Below are 22,326 nucleotides of genomic sequence, written 5' to 3'. Positions count from 1 at the left end.
GTGCAAAAAGACAAAGAAAATATAAAACCCACATAACCAAGAAAAGGAAAGGTTTTCTCATACAGTTTTGTTATCTTTTGACTGTGCAACAATCTTTTTCCAGTAACAGGCATGCAAACTTGTATTGATCTACAAAATGCATTAAAAAAATGAAACATCAGTGGATTTAGAGAGTCATTAAAAAAAAAGTCATTTCTAAAGCGCATTCAGTTTCTGATTGCAGCGGAGTTGCAATAATATCAACTAAACACGACAGCATAAGCACAATACATCCCATAAAAATATCAGTTTTAATGCCAAGGCAGCATAAAATTCTGCAATTTAAATTACTATTTCAATTGGAAGAAAAATAACGACAGAAAAAAAAGAATACATTTTATTGTACACAATTCAAGTTCAACCTAAAACAACTCACTGTTTACATTGAGTGCATTTCAGACTTTAAATAAGGTCCATGATATTGTCGACAAGTTTGTTGTTGTACGTTCATAAAAAAAAAAAAAGGAGTGAATTGCAGTCAGCAAGCACTGACAATGACATCATTATAGTATGTTGTCCTGCTTCTTCCCTTTGACTGTAATTCTTGTGTGGTCTTCAGAGCACCATCGCTAAAACTTCATCAGTGCGTCTCTCCTTAGAAGAGGGTTGTTGACTTGAACATTATTTCAGTGCATATCAGCATATTATTTTGCATACTTTGTGCTCCAGCTGCCCCTTTAGATCTGTTACCATAGCACCAGGAAACGGTGTAAGAAATCACCCAGCCCTGACACACTCCAAATGACTCTCTCCCTCCGTAGGTTTTAAGTTAACAAAGGAATGCAGAAGAACTTCAGTCCATGATTGTGTATGTGCATGAACACATTAGTACATTGTGTATGTGTGTTTAACTGAGAGTGTGTGAGAGAGAGGAGTCGGCTGAAATGATCCTGATTACACGTGAGGATGAGGCGCATTGAGAAAATCACTAAGAGAGAGAGAGAGAGAGAAAAAAATTATTTTAACTCAACCACTTTTATAGAAAATATAATGCTCAAATAAACAATAAAAATCTGTATTTAAATCAATATAAATTCCATTAAATGTGTATACAAAACAAAATAAGCACACTTTTCGCAAAAAAGTTGGCATTTTTTTCCAATTCTAAAACAATAGCTATATTAAATATATCCAGTAAAAATGACCTTGCAACCAGTTGCTTAAAAGTAATTGAAAAAAAAAAATGTCTAAGCAAGGCAGTTGTGTGAAAAAGTCTTATACAACAATATATTTTGTTATCCAATGCAAATTCATATAATTCACATGTGGACTCATTGTTAAACTTAAATCTTATTTGACAAATATAAGTCAATAGTTAAGCTGAATTAATAATATTATGTATAAAACTAAACCTTATTACCGATACTTAAAATCTCAGGTTACTTCACAGAAATAATTTAGATCACATCAGTTTTGTTGACAAATTGTTTGACCTCTGGTGTTCCTCCTAAAGAAATGTGCAGGGTTGCCTTCCTGAATGATCATTAGCAACCGCCCCATCTCAAATAAAACCATATCTCTGTATTCAGACAGGGTTGATGTTCAGTATCAGCACAAACTGGAACATACAGACAGTGACTTCAGTCTTAATTATTATCGCCACAGCTGTTTCTCTGGGACCTGGAGCAGAATGTAGAAACTACACCACCTGGCACAATCCTAAAAATAGCTTGTATTCTCATCCAATAGAATAAAAAGATGAATGTAGCCAAACTGTTTGGTCAGCACTAAGCAGTGGGGAAAAACTACAAATAGCAGCAGTTTGTAAAGTGTACACACCTGAGTATATTTGGTAGCTGGGGGCTCTTGTAGATGAACTTGTGTCTGTAGCCCAGAGAGCTGGGGAACGGGATGAACTGAACCTTGTGACCTCTCAGACTCTTGCTCTGAGCTGCCAAATCATACAGCTGTGAAAATTTTTTAGATCTTTAATATATTATATATATATATATATATATATATATATATATATATATATATATATATATATATATATATATATATATACACACATACACATATACATTTACATATACATATATACACACACACACACTAGGAACTATTATGATTGATTATTATTAATGCAATATGGATTTACTGTTGTTGTTGTAATATATATTTATTATAATTAACTTCAAATAGCTATAGCACTCTAGTTCTGTTTTATATATAGCATAATAATGTTTGTAAAACAAAACCAGTTTTAATGTAACCTTTTTCAATATATGATTTTCTTTGACATGTAACAGGTTGTTTAATAATTCATTTATTCTCAGTGTTATAATCTGTTGCTTAGCCTGACAACAATGGCAGATAAAGGTAAAAAGTGATCAAATGATGTGCTTTTACAATAGCCTGGAACATGGCTCCTCCAATCAGAATTTCGAGTCTGAAGTATCAGTTTTACAGTTTTAAATGAACCGTCTTATTGTCTGACACTGATGTTATACCTTCTTTCCCAGCTGGAAGGGTACAACAGTGTCATCTTCTGCATGCAGGATCAGAACCGGACAGGATATGTGGTTGACACTAACAAGACAAACAGATAATTCAGTATTTTGAGATACTCAAAAACTCTAAATAAGTACTTCCTTATAGGGATTCAGGACACAGGTCTGTTTTTTGTAGTCTGGGACCTTGCACTGGAGGATTGTGTAATGAATTACATGATCACTTCATCTATGACTCAAGAATCAATGCCCACATGCCACTGAACACTAAAGCGGTTTATTTATACACATGTACATCTAGTATGTTTCTAAAGCAAGTTCTCAGAGAAAGACAAAGACTCTAGCATGTGAAAGTGCTACAGAATAGAGACCGGGATGATTATCTCAACACAGCTGCGGACACTGTGCTATATAAACACAGAACAGACTTTGTAGATAAACAAGTAAACTTACAGAGAAATGGACGAAATAAAAGAACCTACTTCTCGTCACTGGCAAAGCGAATGTCATTTGCAGCTATAGAATCCAGGAAGAACCAGTCAAAGCCTGGTAGATATCTGTAAACCTGTTCAAATAACATAAATATTATTTGTTGCACAATGGCAGTATGTGACACCTTGAGATTGAGCAGGAAGTTGGTTTCTCACCATGGAGAAGGGATGGCTCTTGGCTTCCTCTCTGATATTGGTAAAGGGTGACTCTAAAATTAGGGAGTCTGGGGGCGTTCCTGCAAGCACAGTGGAAGAAAGCTTGCATCATTCCTTCATGTTTAAAATAGTGCCTCAACTACAGGCTTGTGCATCTTAAAGACTTATTGGAAGTGCTTTGTGATTAAATCAGTTCAGTCTTAATCCAGTAAAGCCAGTGCCTATGAAAGGTTGCCTATTTCTGAAACATCAACACAGTCATCGCTTACTTAGATTCATAAACGCTTTCTTTACGGAGATTTAATTCACCTTCATGGTTCATAATATGAGCGAACTTCTTTCAACTAATTTTAAACCCAAATTAAAACGTTAGTTGTTTACACTCAAATTTGAATTTCTTATAACTTAAATACAGCTATTTTGTGATTATTAAAAATTTAAGACTTATAATTTGGCATGCGGATTTGGTGCTTTTGTAAAACTGTCTTTACAGTCGCTTTGTTAATTTTAATGCATCTTTAATGAATAAAGGTGTTAATTTCTTTAAAAAAAAAAAACATTTGAACAGTACTGTACACACATATAAAGTTTTTTTTTTCTTCATAATTTTTCCAGGCCTTGAAGTCAAACTTTCGGATATTTATGATTTTCCAGGGCTGTGTAAAGCTGATCATTATTTAGTCGCTTTTCCTTGGGGACAAGTCCGCAAGGTTATGCTTTTCTTAGGTGACATAGCGTTCATTCATGTATTCACAGTGATTTGTAAATGGCTGGTTGCCATTGGAAGAATAAAGCCATTGTTGGAAGTTTATGCTCTGTTTGTAGTTTCACACTGCAGGCTACTATTTGTTTCAGTTGCAGCATTCTAAGAAAACACAAATGCATGAATGTATGTCCACATACCCCTGTCACAGAGCCGTCTCACTAGGTTAGTGGCCACTCTGGAAAAACAGGAACGTACAGCATCAGCAGCAGTTAAAAAATGCCACAGGGAGTTACACAATCAATTCCTTTACATCAAAGAAAAGCTCAAATGTAATTCCAAGAACTACAGTATCTACATCTAGAGAAGGAAACACCATCAACAGTGTTCTTTGAGATGACTCTGGAAAAATTCATCTCACCCTGTGCCGAGTGAGTGACCCCATATGTACAGGGGCTTCTGACCAATCCGCTGCTTTATCCACTGGTAGAGGAAGAGAGCGTCTGATGTCATGACTTTCTCTGAAGGGCTTCCATCAGAGTCACCCCAACCTGCACGAAAAAAAACCATGTGGTGCTTCACTCAAGGACAGCGAATTGAATTGGGAATTGCATGATAGGATAATGCATTAAAACTGACACTTAACGTACCTCTATAATCGAATGTGACTATATGGTAGCCTAATGAACAAAGAACCTGCAGAGACAAGCATATAAAAAAAGTGTCTAACATTAACTCAAACAGACAGATGGACAATAAGACAAGCAGTGGTTTCAAATCTTAAGAAACATTTCTTATTATTATAAATATTGAACACAGTTGTGCTGCTTAGTATTTTTGGGGAAATGTGATACATTTTTCAGGATCCTTTGATTAACTATTAGCCAACACATCTTTTGAGTAATATACCTTTTGGCGATTATAAGTGTGGAGGCTGTCAACAATGCATTTGTACACATGAAACAAACCTGTAATCATCCATTTACAGGAAAAGGTTTTAAGATCTGAGGAACGATTTCTTGTAAAACAACTAATGTCATTTATATGTTGCTTTGTCCCTGTGGACTGGGCTACATGGGTAAAACAAGCAGACTGCTTAAAACTCAAATTGCTGAACTTCAAAGCGCAATTAGACATCATGACCCAAGAAGTCCTTTCCTCTAATTATGACACTATATGTAATATTTATTACACTATATGTGATATTATATTTTGTTTTGGTGTGTGTTAGTTTAGTTTTTTGCAATTAGGTATTTTTTGGTTGATTTTCGTGTAAGATATTGTTCATTTATATTTACATACATTTATTTATATATATATATTTTTTTTTTTTGCAGACAGGTATTTCTTGATATGTATATGGTTAGTGTTTTCAGTCAATCGTTGTTTTCACTTGTATGCAATCTGTTTATTGCCATTATGTGTTTTTATATGTGGGTGATCATGTGGTTTAGGTTTGTGCTGTATATGAGGGCTGAGCTGTGTATTTGTTCATTGTCTGATGAAGAGCTTTTAGGCTCGAGACATCACCTGTGGTGAGAACATATTTTTTGTGGTTGAGCAACTTGAGTTAAAGCTTTCAGCCTGTTGGATGTGCGCTCTTTGGTTGAAATTTTAAAAAGAATTATAAAATCTTACTGACCCCAAACTTTTGAATGATTGTATAAATTCAAAGCAGTTGCTCTTATTTCTTATACCTTGTACAGCTGAACTCTGTGATCCCCTCCTCTGAAACAAACACAAAAACACACTTAAGTAAAATGACCAGAGAACTGCAAATTTATCAAATTACAGAAGAAAAATTGGACTCCATTGCCTAACCGACTGAGGATCACACACTAATGTTCAAATCATTCCGAACACGACAGACTCACACAGAAATACACGCCTTGTTGCTAGTAAATGCATAATAAATGAAGGCGATATGCTTTCTAAAATTTGGTTCAAAATATTAAACAGGTTTGTTCTCCAATGATTAGACAGAATCATAGTTGGTGCACATCATACATTACACAACTGTTGGTCAAATCCACAGATCTGATCTCCCAGACTATAAAGCAGTGTAAGTGTAGTGTTAGTGCTAAGTGTTCCCTTAGTGTTTGTGTACCTTGTTCCAGTGTTGCCATGGAGGTAGAGGATGACAGGATGACTGGACTGGAAGCTTTCGTCATACCATTCAGCATCTTTTTCCTGAGCCTCCCTCCACATCACTGAAGGTACTGTGTGCCTGAGAGAGACAGATGGATAGAGAGATGACATGATATACAAAAGAGATATGCAGCTGTTAGATTTCTGCTTCCTACGCATGAAATGGTGAAAAAGAGTACATTAAGTACATGACATGTGCTAGTGTTAAAAAATTTGAGGTCTCATATTCATCGAAATACAGTAAAAACAGTAATATTGTGAATTCTTAAATTTCAAAAAGAACAGCATTTGTTTGAAATAGATTTTTTTTGTAACATTAGAAATGGCTTTACAGTCACTTTTAAGTTTAATGCATCCTTCCGGAATAAAAAAAGTATTTTTTTATTTTTTTATTTTAAAAGAAAAAAGACTTTATCATCAAAGATTCTATTCAATACTGAATCTGACCAGTGCACAGCTTATTTATGCATAGAAAACTGCATAAAGCATCAGCGGCAGGAAGTTTATATGTTTATAAGTTCACGGTTACTTAGTAAAAGTCAAACACACACAGTCACACTCAATGGCCAGTGGCCACAGGGATTTACACATTTTGGGCCACAGGCTGCATTTCAACAAGCGCAGGACTTTTTCCACGCCCTTCAGAAATACAGCCATGGCCATAAGGCAGATAGAGAGGGACAGAAATCTGTAGGGTTGAGAACTTGAGATGAGAGAGTCAGATAAGGCAGAGAGATGGATGGTGGAGGTAGGCCAGGCTGTGTCTGTGTCTGTGCTCTCACCACACTCCAATGTTGATTCCCTCCTCGGGCTGCAGGTAGAAGTTGTGAGTGTGATTCAAGCCCTGATCCTGTGGTCTCTTCAGATCTATAAAATATGGCACTCGCACTGAAAGAGAGAGACAGAAAACAGTCAACATGAAACTGAATCCGATGCATTTCTGAGTCAAACAGGATATTGATATATATAATTTTTAAGGATATTTTAAAATGGGGAGGTTTTTCCGTCTCTTAAATACAGATACAGTTTGACAGAATAAGAAATAGTTATTGAACATTTACAAATATGGTTGTAAGTAATTTAATACAGAAGTTTTTGCAATTCCTCATACTGCCATGTTTGGTCTGAAAATGGAAAACAGTCATGTAAATTTGAATCATGACTTGCTGCAAGAAACTGCATGCCACAAGCTTTCTCAGGAGACTGATGACTTTAAGTTCACTGACCTTAGTCACATATTTTTCTCTGAGGAAAGCAGACACAGGGATGCTTACAGTCACACTTTTACACACATTCTGTGCATTATTAGCTCAAACTGAAAAACAGTAGCAGAACTGAGTGTGAAGAAACACATCAGCTGACAGGAGCAATGCAATCACTGCTGACACTGCTTCTGCTAACATCAGCCCAAAACACAACACAACAGAACGTGACTAATATCAGAGAAATGAAACTATGATGTGACATAGGAATTATTTGAGAAGACGGAGAGATGTGGGTGAGAGGCTGAGCGGCAAACAGAGTAGACATTTATCTGGATTGATGGATGAATGATATCTTTGTTTTGTCGTTTCAGTGAAAGGCTGACTATGGATTCAAACTCCAACGTTTCGAAATGTCTTAATGAATGGCATGAGATCCAGCAGACTCTGTTCTGTGATGGACATCAATTTAAACAAAAGACATCAAGTGGCAAAACAGGTGTTGAGGCATCAGTAATTAAAAACAAAGTAGAGATTGTGGGACTTTATATTGATCAAAAATGACTACAAAAGCGTGCGTGACTGAATGTTTCTCAAGAGTTGTTCTGAGCATCCTGAATATTTCACAAGGGAAAATGCAGTGTAACAATCTCCTTGGATACTACATTCCCCTTGAGGCTAATTGCTCTAAGCTTGTCCTTTCCTTTGCAGCAGCATAAGATTATAGAGACTGACCCATATTACCATATTCATTTTTTTAAAAATCTACAGAAACTAATGTACAGTAGCATCCAATCCAAAATATAATGAAAACTTACATGGCAGTTTAGCTTGAATAAACAAAATGCTAATGGAAAATGACTGGTCTAAATATAAAGGGTTAAACAAGTCAGGCTAGATCATCAAGACACTCTAAAAATGTAAATAAATAAAAAGTTTACAACGATAGGCTTAATACTTACCAAATGTAACAAAGACAGGGCTAAATACTCACATAAAAAACTGACATGAATACCAAAGTTGACAAATTAGGACTGACCAAGAAACTTGCCAAAGATAGCAAAAGTATGTCTAAAAAAACTCAAATAATCTTTAAAAACTCTAGCCTAACTATCAATGTTTACACACTGTTTGGCCAAACCATTCCCTGAAGTTAAAGAAAGACTGAAAATACTCACCAAAGTTTAAAAATACTAATTTAGCTTGTATTGATGGACAGACTTTGATGATAACAGGGATGGCGATGTAGATTCCCAGCACACAGATCAGAAGCTTCTTCAGCCTCCACATCAAACCACCCCTGCAGACACAGAGAGAAGAACTGATTACATTAAACACGCTTTCCTGTAACACCAGTGTTGGGAACGTTACTTTAAAAAAGTAATTAGTTATAGTTACTCACTACTTGTTCCAAAAAGTAACTGAGTTAGTAACTGAATTACTCTATAATAAAAGTAACTCGTTACCAGGGAAAGTAACTATTTGCGTTACTGTAAAAAGTGTTTTTGGCCACTAGCTTTGTAGATGGGTGTCACACATTACATGCACGTTCTTGCCTTTGACCACAATGAATTTGAAGTAATGCTAATATCTTCACCTTGAAAATGCCAACTTTTCATCGGATTGCTCCTCACTCGCCATCTCTGCTGCGAATCTGTGTAGCTGTTGCGTGTGTGTGTGTGTGTGTGTGTGTGTCTGTGTTTGGCGCCGCTGGCACAGCCACGTGTGCCGGCATGTGTGTAAAAACACTGGCTCTGATTGGCTACGATGAAACACATGACTCTGCCTTAGCCAATCACAACCGCTTATCTCGTCATTAACCCACCTGCTCACTCGCTGTGTGAGTCAGGGGTCCGTTCGGATAGTTTATTAATGCATAGTAACGCACCGCATTTAACGTTCAGTAACGTTAGCGGCGTTGTAACGACTGGAAAAGTAATTAGTTAAATTACCGCGTTACTGAAAAAATAACGTCGTTACCTAACGCCGTTCTTTTAAACGCCGTTATTCCAAACACTGTTTAACACACATATAGTAGATAAAGTAATAAATATAGTACTGTGTCCTATTCAACAAGACCTGCGATGATTGGTTAAGAACAACATTCTCTCGAATTTAATTGGCTGAAAAACAGTTGTAGCATATATTAAGGGAATCTTACATTTTTGGAAAATTTAGGAATGTTTTCGGACATACTCTTCTCTTTTGAACTGAAGGGTTAAAAATCCTCATAACATGGCCTGTCTTTCTCTTGGTCTCTCTCACACTCAGAGGTCAGACAGTAAGCATCTTAGTGGCCAGCGGTGACCTCTAAATTGTGCCGGGGTGTATAAAGTGTCATGATTCAAATTACAGGAGAAAGCAAGAGGAACAAACTCACCCTGTCTGACTTACAGCCCTGATCTCTACTTTATGTGTTTGTGTGCCTTATATGCAAAATAAATGGGGTCATATGATGCAATTTCAAGTTTTCCTTTCTCTTTGGAGTGTTATAAGCTGTTTGTGAATAGATAAGATCCCTTAAGTTGCAAAGAATAGTCTCAAACCCAAAGAGATATTTTTTATAAAAGTTAAGACTCGTCCATACCCACCTGAAATGCCTTGTTTTAAACATGCCCCCACATGTCTATGTCACTGTGTGGGAAGATTTGCATAACTCCGCATTTATGAACAACTAACTTGAATTCCTCGCTGTTGCCCCTGGCGCCATGTCAGATCTAAATCTGAAAATGAAACGACTTTGTTTTGCCTTCCAAAAGAGGACACAACTAGAAATCAGTGGTTAAGTTGTATGTACAACATACAACTGTGTTCTGGAAAAGTTCAACTCAAATATTCAGATGTGTGCAGCACATATTATGGAGGACTATTTCCTGATCCTGGGAGAGAAGACTACAATGTCAGCTGTTCTGAGTCTGTAAGTACGTTTACATATTTAAAGGATTTGTCACTGATGATTCAAATGTGAGTTTTGAGAGTAGCGCCTTTTGTTTGTCGTTTCTCTGATCACAAATGCAGACATGGTTAAGGGGAAGTCGTGGCCTAGTGGTTAGAGAGTTTGACTCCTAACCCGAGGATTGTGGGTTTGAATCTCGGACTGGCAATACCACGACTTAGGAGCCCTTGAGCAAGGCACTGAAACCCCAACTGCTCCCAAGTCCCCACTGGATGCTACAAATGCGTTTGTAATGGGTTTTATTGTTTTTGTCTTGTTGCTCCGGTGTTCTGACTGGGCCACGCATCACAGTATGGTAAGGGGCGTAACATTTCCGTTACACGCTTGAGGCATTCGGCCAATCAAAACGCACTGAATAGCTGGCCAATCAGAGCACACCTCGCTTTTCAGACTGATGAGCTTTGTAAAAAAAACTATGCATTTCAGAAAGGCGGGGCATAGAGTAGAAACAACAATGTTCAGTATCTGGAAAATAATGTTTTTTTTTTTTGTTTTTTTTTTTTAACCATAAACCACATAAACACATTACACCAAATATACAAAATAATGTACTTTTTTTTTAGCAACATCATATGACCCCTTTAAAGTGTGACTTTACGATTCTAGGAGGTTTGTGGTGAAAAGCTGCTTTAATCTAGCTCGTTTCATTTCCTTAAACTCTGAAAGGAATTTTCCTACCCAACTCATGACCAGGGGATTATTTAAACACTCAAATACTAACACGCAGACACGCACGTATGCACATGCAAGCTCTCTCATACACATTATACATATGTAAAACTTTATTATGGTTTCCACAAGAATATAAAGCAGCACACAATTAGCACATTTAAATGATTTCTGAAGGACCATGTGACACTGAAGACTAATGGCATTCTAAAATACACTAAAACAGACAACAGTTGATTGTAATAATATTTTATATTTCAGTTTTTACTATATTTTAAAGGTACGGGTAATAGGACCTGCCACGAGAGGGCACACTACCAAAACAATAACATTCGCATGGTTTGATGACGCTAAGAAGAAGCGTGGAATGATGGGATTTCAACTGTTTGCATGAGTACATTACATACAAAGTCAATGCAAAGGTGACTATGGATCAGACGCGTCCTCGTGCGGGCCTAGAGACGCGATGCCCCGCATTTGCTGTGAAGCTGCTTCTGCATTTGACCACGAAACTGTTGTCATGTGGTTTCTACGTCAGTAAAGGTGGTAACAAAGGGTAAATAACGTCATTGACAGGCGACTGCACTGCCCCGTGTCACTGTTTAGAATGGGAATTTTCTCATGATTTACAAGTAGTTGAAAACGTTAGAGACATTGTTAGTAATCAGCTGGACAAAATATATAACACTAGCCTAGTAGTTTTTGGATATTTTACTGCGAATATCTTACAAACTATACCTTTTATATAATAAATGCATCCTTGTTGAGCATAATAGACTTGAAAAACTAGAAAAAAAAGAAAAGATTTTTTACAGCTCTGTTTATACTGTATACATTTTACCTTCTTCACAGTAAATGCATACATAAAGATGCAGTCATATGACACCTCAATGATATTCCTAAAACTATTAATAATGCAAAACTGAGAGAGAGTCAGCAAAGGCAGGACATGAAGAAGTGAGAGAATGTCCCAGACAGGGTGAAAAAAAAGAGAAAAAGCAATTATCCAGGAAGCAACGGAGCATCCGGTTTGATCCAGCTGACCCTGGATCAATTCCATAATGGCATCTATAACATCACTACGACCTTTCCTCTGCACTCGACTAGCTAGTATGAAGAAAGACAGTTTAGAATTTTAATTTACAAATGTAAACAAATTTGAACAAACTGAATAAAAGAATATTTTTGTTCTGCATTTATGGAAAGGATTACAGGAAATGATAGAAGAAGAAATTGGTCAATGTGTCAGCATGCAAATAACCAATAAGCCACAGCTCTAACCATATTATACTTATTCCAGGTGATTAATGCAGCAGGCAGCTGATCTTGTGTTCCCTGCAGAGATAAGACTGTGTGGTCACTTGGCAGTGAGTCACAGAAGGTTTGATCCGAGTGTGTGTGTCCATGTGGTGCATGTAAGTTTTTGCTTGTGTGTGAGAGTGCAAGTTGACTGTGATGAAGAGCAAGACTATTGTGCAACAACAGCACTGTTCAGAGACTCATTACTGAACAGTGCTTGCACAAAATACTAACAAGGAGCTGTTTGTGTGTGTGTGTGCCCATGTGTACAAACTTTATGGATGTTATTGATTATCTACGCAATAGTATCTGTTAAAACTAGCCATTTATTTGTCTATGTGGCTGGTTAGGTTAAAAGATACAGTTCTGTGCTTGTACGCACCAGTTTTGCAGGTGTATGTCTGCACAGAACATCCAAACCAGAGCTTAAACACCTTCAGGGTAACACTAATGTGTTAAGTCATGCTGATCCAGTGCCATATGGGCATTATTACGGCTGTATGGACATCAGGAGTCCAGACTGCACTGGGACAGAGTGTTTCTGAGTAGTGCACTGAGCAAAAAGACAGGAAGAAATAAGACAAAATAGGCTGAAAATCTTGGCCAAAAATAGAAACAGAAATATATTTAACAGATAGGATAACAGAAAGCTTATTCATATATTAAATTAAGTGTCACAACATGTACATAAAACATTCATCTCTGTAGTTTTTGGCTGAATCACAATATATGGTATCTCAGTATTTTCTATATTTTTGTATATAATATATCTATATAGAGCATAACATGAATCATGAATCCCTGCATTGATTCATATTTTTACTGCTTAGTGATCTGTAATTAAGACAGTTTTGGTTCTGTTCTAGTGCACCACTTTAGTAATTTTCTTCAGTTTGTGTGTGTGTGTGTGTGTGTGTGTGTGTGTGTATCAGTCTCTCCGTTTGACAGGATGCAACTCTCTCAAAATGATAACCTCCAACACACTACTCCTACACACCCCAACACTCAAACACCACAACACTTCACACTGAAATCACCAAGTCAAGAGCATGCATCTTAAAATAGAGATGGGATTTTAAACTTGAAAAACCACTAGTTAGTTTATTCTGAAGTCGCAGATGGTTATCCAATGACCTATTAATAACTATTTAGTTATTAATTGAAAATTCATAGTAGAAAGTCCCTAACTTACCACATTTCTTGGTCAATCTGAAATCTACTGTGATATCAGCAATGCTCAAAAAATAAAACTAAGCAGTTGTTTGACTATTTAGCCATTTTAGTGTAATTGTATATAGCAGGCATTAACCATGTAGGAAAAGTGAGAGCCTAAATGTACGTCTGATTCTACATGAATAAATGATCGAGTCATTTTCAGGTCACCATTTTTGAACAGATGTATAATTGTGTATTACCAGAGCAGACAGGCACTTACATCCTACTGTACCGAAATGATAAACCTACTTTAGGATTAAAAACTTCACAAGAACATTGAAGTATGCAAGAAACAACCTGAACAACATTTCATCATACCCATTCTACAATACAGCACTACTGAGAAAATACTGAGACATTTATCAATGCATCTTCTTTTGTATTCCACAGAAGAAAGAAAGTTATGCAGGCCGACTTTGTTTTTGATGGATCTCAAGGGCTTCAGATTCAAACGTAACTTCTAAGCCCAAATCAAACCAGCTTAACCCCTCCTCCAACCTCAAACTGTGATCTTGAAAGCCAGTTAGATCACTTCCTCTCGATTCTTAAGAAGTCAGTTTGAAAATGTCTCAGGAAAACTTTTGTCTCTTTCTTCTCTGTCAGACACCAAAGGCTCATCTCATGTCTGCAGGTACCAGACAACAGCTCCCTAAGTGGCAGACGTTGGTATGCTCTTAGACATCTCAGCTGCAGCTGTCTAGATCAATGTCCTAAATATCCTGGTATGGTTATAGAGCACTGACTGCCCAATACTAGCTCTATCAGTGACCATGATCGATTAGCAGTCAAAGTGGAGGGGGTTAAGAAAATATATACTTTTTTACATTATACTGGATAATGCTAACAGATAAGTAGTTCAAATACAAACAAAACATTATATCGAACTAGTATTGTCTCACGTCAACATAAAGATCAGATTCTTTTATATCTGTTCTGAGCCACTTCCAGTTGTGGTTTTACAGTGAATCATATACACATCCAATATCTGGACATCTGACCTTTGTCTAAACATATATCTGGTTTTCATTGGAATTCAAAGCCACCACAAGGAGAGGACAACATGTTTGTCCATAAAGATAATTTCCCTTAATGATGTATTGTGAACCAGACATGCCCCAACGCACCCCAACATATTAAAAAAATCTTTATTTCAGAAAATGTCCGATTTTCAGAACAGATATATAAAAAAAGGACTAGACATGAGATTTGGACAGACTTTAAATCTGTTCAACATGAATATGTTAATAAAAAAAGAAAACAGTGGAAGTAGAGAAAAGTGGAGCACTTTAAAAAACCTGCAGCTACAGCTACATTTGATAGTTTATGACAGGTCTGACGGACCGGACTCTCTGAGAGATACTGAGGTGACATTGAGAAACCGAGGTCTGGTAACACAGCTTGGGGTAGGAAGAGGACTTTAATGCTTCCTGCTTTTAGCACAGCAAAAAAAAAAAAACTGTCTTCTGGTAACATGATACAGGAAGTTATCTGCAAGCTTCCCTCATTAGACAAAATTAAATGGCATTCATAATGCATTTATCTTCAGTAATGTGACGTGTTTTCAGAAGAAACTAGCTTTACGATAATAATTCTACACTTACTGAATACTTTGATTCTCTGAATAAATGAATCGAGGCATGAGCATTTCTATAACGGCACCTGAAACTGAAAACAACATAAATCAAGTTTCAAATAATCTCCACAAACAAGAACAAGGACTTTTTGAAGGAAGTAAATGTGTCAAGTTTTGATTTCCTTTAAACAACAGCTGATGTAGAATTGCATGCCACACGGTCTTCCCCTTGCAATGAACTACGTAACAGTAACGCAAATGGGATGAGATCAAGTAAAACACATATACAAAGGACATGTGAAACTGTAGACGCTGCACTCCTAAGGCTGAAAAAGAGATCGAAGCGTGCTACATCTCAAGCTCTCTACTTCCTCCCTCACTCCTTCCGTCTTCACTTTCACTCTTCTCTTCTTTCACTCGCTCCACTGAGTGTCTCTGATCCTTCAGCGGAGCTCGGAAGAGACGTTTTGACAGAGATGCCAGAATTAGTTATGGCTCTGTTTGACCCAAGATTAGGCTCCTTTAAACGGCCTCGGGAAGGACCACTATTTGACCAACCCAGAATGAGGAGTTGGAAAACTACATTTATTCAGTATCAAGAAATGGGATTGCTGCCTCAATGTCTAGTCAGCCTTAAAGAAGCTTTTAAAGGTTGGTTTCAGGGTTCACCTAATATTGGGATTTCGAAAAGCATTTTTTTTTTTTTTGCACGATGCAGTTCTTCATTTTTTGCACGATGCAAGAACAGACCAGAATTTCAGGTTGAAATGTGCAGTGTGAATAATAGATGGTTTAAAGAGAAGCAGGGGTTCATTATTTAGGTTGAAGGCTAGTCCACACCTTCTTTAGATGAATGTCTTTACGAACAAGGGAATGCAACCAAGCCATTTATTTTAAAAGATCCCATCAAATCAAACTGACGTTTTTTCAGTGTTTCAGCTCTTAAAATCATGATGGAACAGAAATAGCAACCGATCTTTTCTTCCATATTGTCACAATCAGTTAAAACTGATGACTGGAAATAAAAAATGTAAGGTGGCGAGAGAGAGAAAGATAGAAGTCTGTCGTTTTGCAAGAAGACCGAGTTAATATCTTTTTAGATAACTTATGAGGTCAAAAATAAAGTAAACATTATACATATGCTTAAATGAATCATGCTCAATAAGATAAGAAACATTTAGAAAAAAAGACATGGTGAAATTTCATTAAATAGTAAAGTAAAAATTGTACCATCACTTCCATCTTCCTGGAAGAAATACTGACACCCAAATTTCCTCTTTCTATTAACAAATAAGTCAACACAGGACAGAGCACTGTGCTCTTAAACAGTTTAATGGGGTCTTTAACTTTGAAATCCATGTGCAATTTTTACAGGGGATTTCAGCTAATTTAATTTCATAGATCTTGTGAACTAAAGCTACCTTTTTCACCTTGCACCCGGCCTGCCACGTAAAGGTCATTGCAACCAGACTAACCAGCGGCAGCTCTTGTGTCGGACACATGACCGGCTCCAGCACACAATACCCCAGACCCATACAGCACCGGAGGAGAGTCCGATTACTGTGCCATCAGATAGCATTACAGTTCAAATCAGATGTGATGGTAGAACTTTACAGTACCATTTCCTGCTAGAGTTTCATGCTAATTTGGCAGACAACATCTTTTAAAACAGGACATTTTCCAGGTTTGTAATACTGGAATCTTTCATAACATCAGCTCAGTTGCAACTGCCTGACATAACATCATTGTTCGTAAAATTATTAAAGTTAAGAGCTGTAAGTTTTTCCACATACTGCTAAATCACACTATAAATCAAATTAATCAGATCATATAACATTACAAGCTCATTTATTAAAAATAAATCTCATATTCTGACTAAGGATGCATTCATCTGATCAAACATATAGTCAAATATTACTATTGAAAATAATTGTTTTCTATTTGCATACATTTTAAAATGATATTTATTTGTTATTCAATCCAGTCTACAGTATCACATGATCCTTTGGTTAAGTTATGTTTTGCAGTTTTTTTTGTTTTTGTGGAAGACTGTGATACATTTTGTTTTCAGGATTATTTAATGAATGGAAAGTTTAAAAGAACTGCATGTATTTAAAATAGAAATCTTCTATGCCTTTACTATCACTTTTTATCAATTTAATGCGTCCTTGCTTTAAAAAAAAAAAAAATTCTTAATGCCACAAATTCTTTTGAATAGTAGTGAAACAAGGAAACAATAGCAAACATGAGACACAGGTCTCTAACTGACCTCCAGGATCAAAGGTCACAGGCAATTCACTCAAAGCCAGATAGTATTTTCATGTGACGTGGCAACCATGAAACCTAATACAATCCTGTTATCTTAAAAGCATTTTGGGGTTGCAAAACACCAGCTGAGAAGCTGTGATCTGTGGGACATCCTCCAGGAACCCAACTTGCAACATGTTCTGGCAGTACTTATTGTTTCTTTGCCGAGTGTACAATTTTTTACTACCATATCGCTGGAACAAAACATTCATCTTCCTCACACTTTGATCAGCAGAGCAAGTCCTGGCTGAGAAGAATGACGTCACTACACCTTAATTTTTTTTACTGTTTAAACTCAGCCATCACAAGACCAAACAAACAGGAGAAATTTCTAGAACCTTTGCACATAAGGCCTAATATTATGCCTGATAATGTGAGTCATGTACAGAGATATGCCTAGACAACAGCTGAACACGACTATTCCCACCATGCATCCTCCTACAGTGATGCAATCTTACATTATTTTAAATTTAGCAGAAAAACATAAACTGTATGACTCAGCTCTGCTTTGAAGAAATCTAAAAAGATATCACCTTGCATCCACTGAAGCATTTAACAAAGCATTAGTAAAATAACTCTCCCCTGTGAGTAAGGGACCTATGATGGGCTTTAAATCTGACTTTCCAGATTCTTCCACTCAACAGAATACTCTATTTGAAGCAAAAGAGCTACCATGTACAAGGTCAATGCAATTTAAAAAATGGTGAAGATTGTGATTTGTGACAAAAATAACTTCCCAAAGTCAACAATACTTGTGCCACAATTGTACCTCCAATTTACATACAATGGTAATGTAAAACCATATTTCAAGGTTTGCCATCAGAAATAGAATTAGGTTTACAGCACAAAAATATGTAAAAAAAAGCAACATCACTTTTTTTTTTTTACTGAAACTAAGTTAAAACCTTAATAGTCTTGTCACATATTAAAATAATGATATATATATATATATATATATATATATATATATATATATATATATATATATATATATATATATATATATATATATAAACCTAGCCTGTAATAATTAAATATAAATAAATAAATAAATAAAATAGATAGATAAACATTTTAAATATAAATAAATAATCTGTAATTTCTTAACTTTTAGGAGTACACTAGCATTCAGCATACAGACCTTAAAGCTACAAGATGTTGACTAAAAGCCGCAAAAACCTTGTGTCTACACATAGTTTTTAAACTTTGCACAAATATCCCAGACTTACAAGCATCTGCCATAAGACTGCCATACTGAAACAATCACTTCACACCCCACCCAGAAGTTGCTGATCTAGTTTTGTGACAGGACAACCTAAATACTGCTTAGCGTCTCAAGAGAGTCACGTGGGACTCTGATTCATAGAGAATCATCTATGTGACTTCATGCCTCAGAATAGTTTAAAGCCAACTAAGATTTTAATGGACTGACAATAGTGCATGTAATATCATATTAAAAAGCATCAAACTGGACTTTGATGCTGAAAATACATAAGATAATGATGAAAACCTATAACATCAACACAGAACCATGGTTTTTAACCAGGAGCCAGTGGAGAAGATATGCATCGTGTAATTTGCAGGTAAACAGTTTCCTGCCATTTTTACCTATTAAATGATTTTGAACTAATGTAGAACTGCTGTAAAAAGTTATCACATAGAATTTTTTTTTTAATACTGGGGTCTGTACAGGTTGAAAAAAGTTTTAAGTAAGCTTTTCACTGGTAAAAACAGATACAGAGGCAGAGAGCACCAGTGGCACATGTGCAGCAGCAGCTGTCAGTCTCACCTCCTGTAGCGTCTCCCCATCTCGGTCCCCGGTCCTCCTGGCTCAGGAGCAGCGTCTGTCTTTTCGTGGCACTGCTTTAGATCGGAGCTGTCTTCCAGTACTGTACCCGTGAACGAGCTGTCATGGTCTGCGCTGCCTTTTCGCTTTCGCATCACTGAAACTTGAAACAGCAAAGATAAACACACTCAGATGAGACTGGAGATATTATACCGCAGTCCCGCGCGTATCTTCACTGAATCAGGCGGCAATGCTTATAACAAAATCTTGCAGCAGAGCTGAATCCGTTTGCTCTCGCGACGGTGTGTGTGATCCGGTGTTTCTCCTCCCGGCGCTTGTGACATTGAGCACTTTTCTCTCTCTACCGTTAAATTGTTTTGCAGGAGTCAGATATCTCTGCAGAGACCAGCTGAGCAGCTCAGCCTTTCCCCCTTCCTTCCCTGTACTTAACCAATCACACACAGCGCTTAGTTCACGCCGACGCTGCACCAGCCAATCACACACCGCTCTGTTCCTCCAATGGCCAATCACAAGAGCCGTAGCGCCCTCTCTCGTTCAGTGTAGTGTATGTTTACCGGATCATTTGTAACATGTAACGTTAATCTTGTATACTTTTTCCTTACATCTGTGTAAGTATGCAGCATTAGCGCCAGAGAGCGCTGCACGCTTTTTCCATGTTATTTTGCACTACAAAGCAAATAGAGTGAATTATTTAAAAAGATCTGGCAACATCAAATTTGTCCTACAGAGACTTCCGTACGGACCAAACCTGCTGCTCAGCCCGCTCGGTGACTTAAAACATGTCAGCCTCAGTGCCATAGACAATAAGACTAAGTGGTCTTGTCACGTTTTAACAAATAAGTCTTAGGTTTCGCCTGTTTTTGTTTAATGTATGAGATGCGCTAGGAATCTAATAACATGTTTAACTATCGAGCAGCAAAACCGTCGCACCCTCGTCCATATCTAAATAATCAAACACACACTGTGCATGGTTAACTACCACGGGATTCAATAAACTGTGTTTTAAAAGTTTAAAATATAAATGCACATATTAGAGAAGAATTAAGTACAAAACAGTCTCGTTTGCGTCAACATGACAGCACTATCGAACTAATAAAAACATAAGTAACGTTATCCGAGTCCATGCATATGAAGCTGTTGTCATGAACTCAGTAATTATATGAATCATAAAGCCAAACCTGTTCATTCTGATGGATTTCATTGTAGAGGTGTTGTTTTGACAGGACACGTGGACTTCCCAGAGTTCTTCCAGTGAATTTCCTCTCACGTGACCATAACCCAACAATAAAGGAAGCGGAAGGAGTTTCCAGTGCCTTTAAAATAGTGGCATTTATTTATTTTTTTCAAATGAATGACGGTGTATATGAAGATTATTATATTATTTTGGTTAAGTATATGTCAAAGAAAACACATTATTATAAATATTGTATTATTAAGGTGTGCATTTAAAAAATGAATGTATTTATTAGGACACACAAAAAAATAAAGTTATTGGATTAAAACTAATAACATGTAAAATGTTCTACCCATGTTGTAACAGATTAAACTACTACAGGTAGATTACATTTTTGGGACACCAGCACTGCCATAGGCTAGGCTCACATTTAATGTTTTGAGTTGTTTTGGACAAAAGGTGGCAGTATACCATCACTTCTGTCTGCAGATTCACAATGAAGGAGGGCAATCCTTTCACCCGACCACTTTCACAAAATTACACACGAAAAGTGTGGCGTTTAACGACACAATACTTTCAAGACATACCTCTTCTGTGCCTTTTCACATATTTACCAGTAGCTCAACTGTCTGGCTTGATTTGGTTTAATATCTAACACTTAAAATGTCAAGGAAGTCTGTCATAACACAAACAAGATAAACAAAAAAAGGTACAAAACTGTCACTGTTGCAAAGTTACACTTTTTTGTGCTGGCAAAAAAAATATATATATATTTGATGCTTTTGTACATTAGGGTCACGGTGCAATTTTTTTTTTTTTTTTTTGGGTGGGGGGGGGGGGGTGTCTTGTACCACATATACCACATGTACAATATCATATGGTGATCATCTTCACACTAGCTGCTTCTACTAAGGGCTACAATTGGTTTCTATGTAAGCCCATCAAAAAAAAGAACAGAAAAAACAAAACCAAGTAAAAAAAAAAGTTTGAAAAAAGAGTTTGATTTTATGATTTATAGTTTGATTTTGATTTTTTTTATCTAACACTCAGTCTGACAAGCAACATATGTCTCCCATCCATTAGCTCTAGTGCTTTTCTCTCCTGAAGCCATTCTTCTCATTGAGACTGTTTTTAACACTCAAATTAAAAGCAGTTACTGTTGTTCATCTGAATGCTTCTGTGTGTGACATGTGGGTGTATGAGCCCTTCACGTCCGTCGAAGCCTCTCCTCCTCTGTAGGGTCGACGTGACTCGCAAAACTTCTTCTCACATTGATGCTGACATAAATTTTTGTTGCTTTTGTGCAAACAGCAGTCAGATTGGGCTCTAAATTACATGTTAACGGTCCTCTGATCCTTTTCACATCTCCGCTCAAAGTGCAAGCCCTCTTTTAATATGTCACACGCATGAGAGTCATTTCTAAAGGCTGCTTGAGTGCGTTTGTGTGTGACGCACTCTCATTAATCTGTCCCATGCTGCTTTATGAAGTCCTGATTGCCGGCTCATTGTTTTCTCATTCACTTGTTTGAATACCCAACCTATAATCAGAGCTGTAAAAATAAGGCATTAAAAAGGCATGCTGCCATTTTCATGGTGACACTAACAAAGTACATTTGCATTCACACTGACTTTTTACTCATTTAAGCCATCAAAACTTACAATGCCCATCAGAACAATCTCCAGGCTTCAGCTCTGAGTAAAACTGCATTATGGTGTTAGAATCTGAATTAAACCATGGCAATTGAAGAGGAGGGGTTGAATGCCCTCAAACATGCACACATCTCTCTCGCTGTCACTCTTTCTTTTCCTCTTTTCTTATTTCTTCATTGGGACAAAGCTAATAATAACATAGATCTCTGATTCCAGTAATTAGAGTTGACTTATCAGAAGGAATATCCGGATGACAGCCTGCTCCCATGATGAATAGCAGAATGGAAAGTTTGAAAACAAGCTTCAGGCCGATTTGCCCTTGCTCTGCCACAGTTTCAGTATTCTCAATCAAACTTAATGGTCTCTGCTAAGGCTAAAATGGAAGCTTTAACTACATTTCAAGCAGAAAATTTCAGCAAAAGGTTTTACATTTTTAGACTGTCAAAACGAGACAATTTTGAAACCTTAATACACTTAAAATGTA

General features: G+C 36.8%; 1 protein-coding gene across 2 annotated transcripts; it reads right to left on the bottom strand.

The window, feature by feature from the left end:
- Nucleotides 1–361: 361 nt before the first annotated feature.
- Nucleotides 362–20,321, bottom strand: LOC128031662 (lysophosphatidylserine lipase ABHD12). 2 transcript variants are annotated; one of them, XM_052619992.1, is made up of 14 exons: nt 20,197–20,321; nt 19,001–19,160; nt 8,371–8,492; nt 6,773–6,878; nt 5,950–6,069; nt 5,540–5,570; nt 4,493–4,538; nt 4,264–4,393; nt 4,043–4,080; nt 3,140–3,219; nt 2,975–3,057; nt 2,493–2,571; nt 1,819–1,946; nt 362–967 (listed from the first exon to the last, which is right to left on the bottom strand). In XM_052619992.1, the coding sequence occupies exons 2-14, from the start codon at nt 19,150–19,152 to the stop codon at nt 934–936; spliced, it is 1,149 nt and encodes a 382-aa protein (XP_052475952.1). In that variant the 5' UTR covers nt 19,153–19,160; nt 20,197–20,321; the 3' UTR covers nt 362–933. The 2 variants fall into 2 exon arrangements, with proteins under 2 accessions (XP_052475952.1, XP_052475951.1); XM_052619991.1 differs by lacking the exon at nt 20,197–20,321 and having other exon boundaries at nt 19,001–19,446.
- Between the last annotated feature and the right edge of the window lie 2,005 nt (nt 20,322–22,326).

This window comes from Carassius gibelio, chromosome A17, assembly GCF_023724105.1.
Source record: "Carassius gibelio isolate Cgi1373 ecotype wild population from Czech Republic chromosome A17, carGib1.2-hapl.c, whole genome shotgun sequence".
In the NCBI taxonomy this organism is placed as follows: domain Eukaryota; kingdom Metazoa; phylum Chordata; class Actinopteri; order Cypriniformes; family Cyprinidae; genus Carassius; species Carassius gibelio.
The sequence above is the reverse complement of the archived record's forward strand: the minus strand, read 5'-3'. Positions and strand labels throughout refer to the sequence as shown.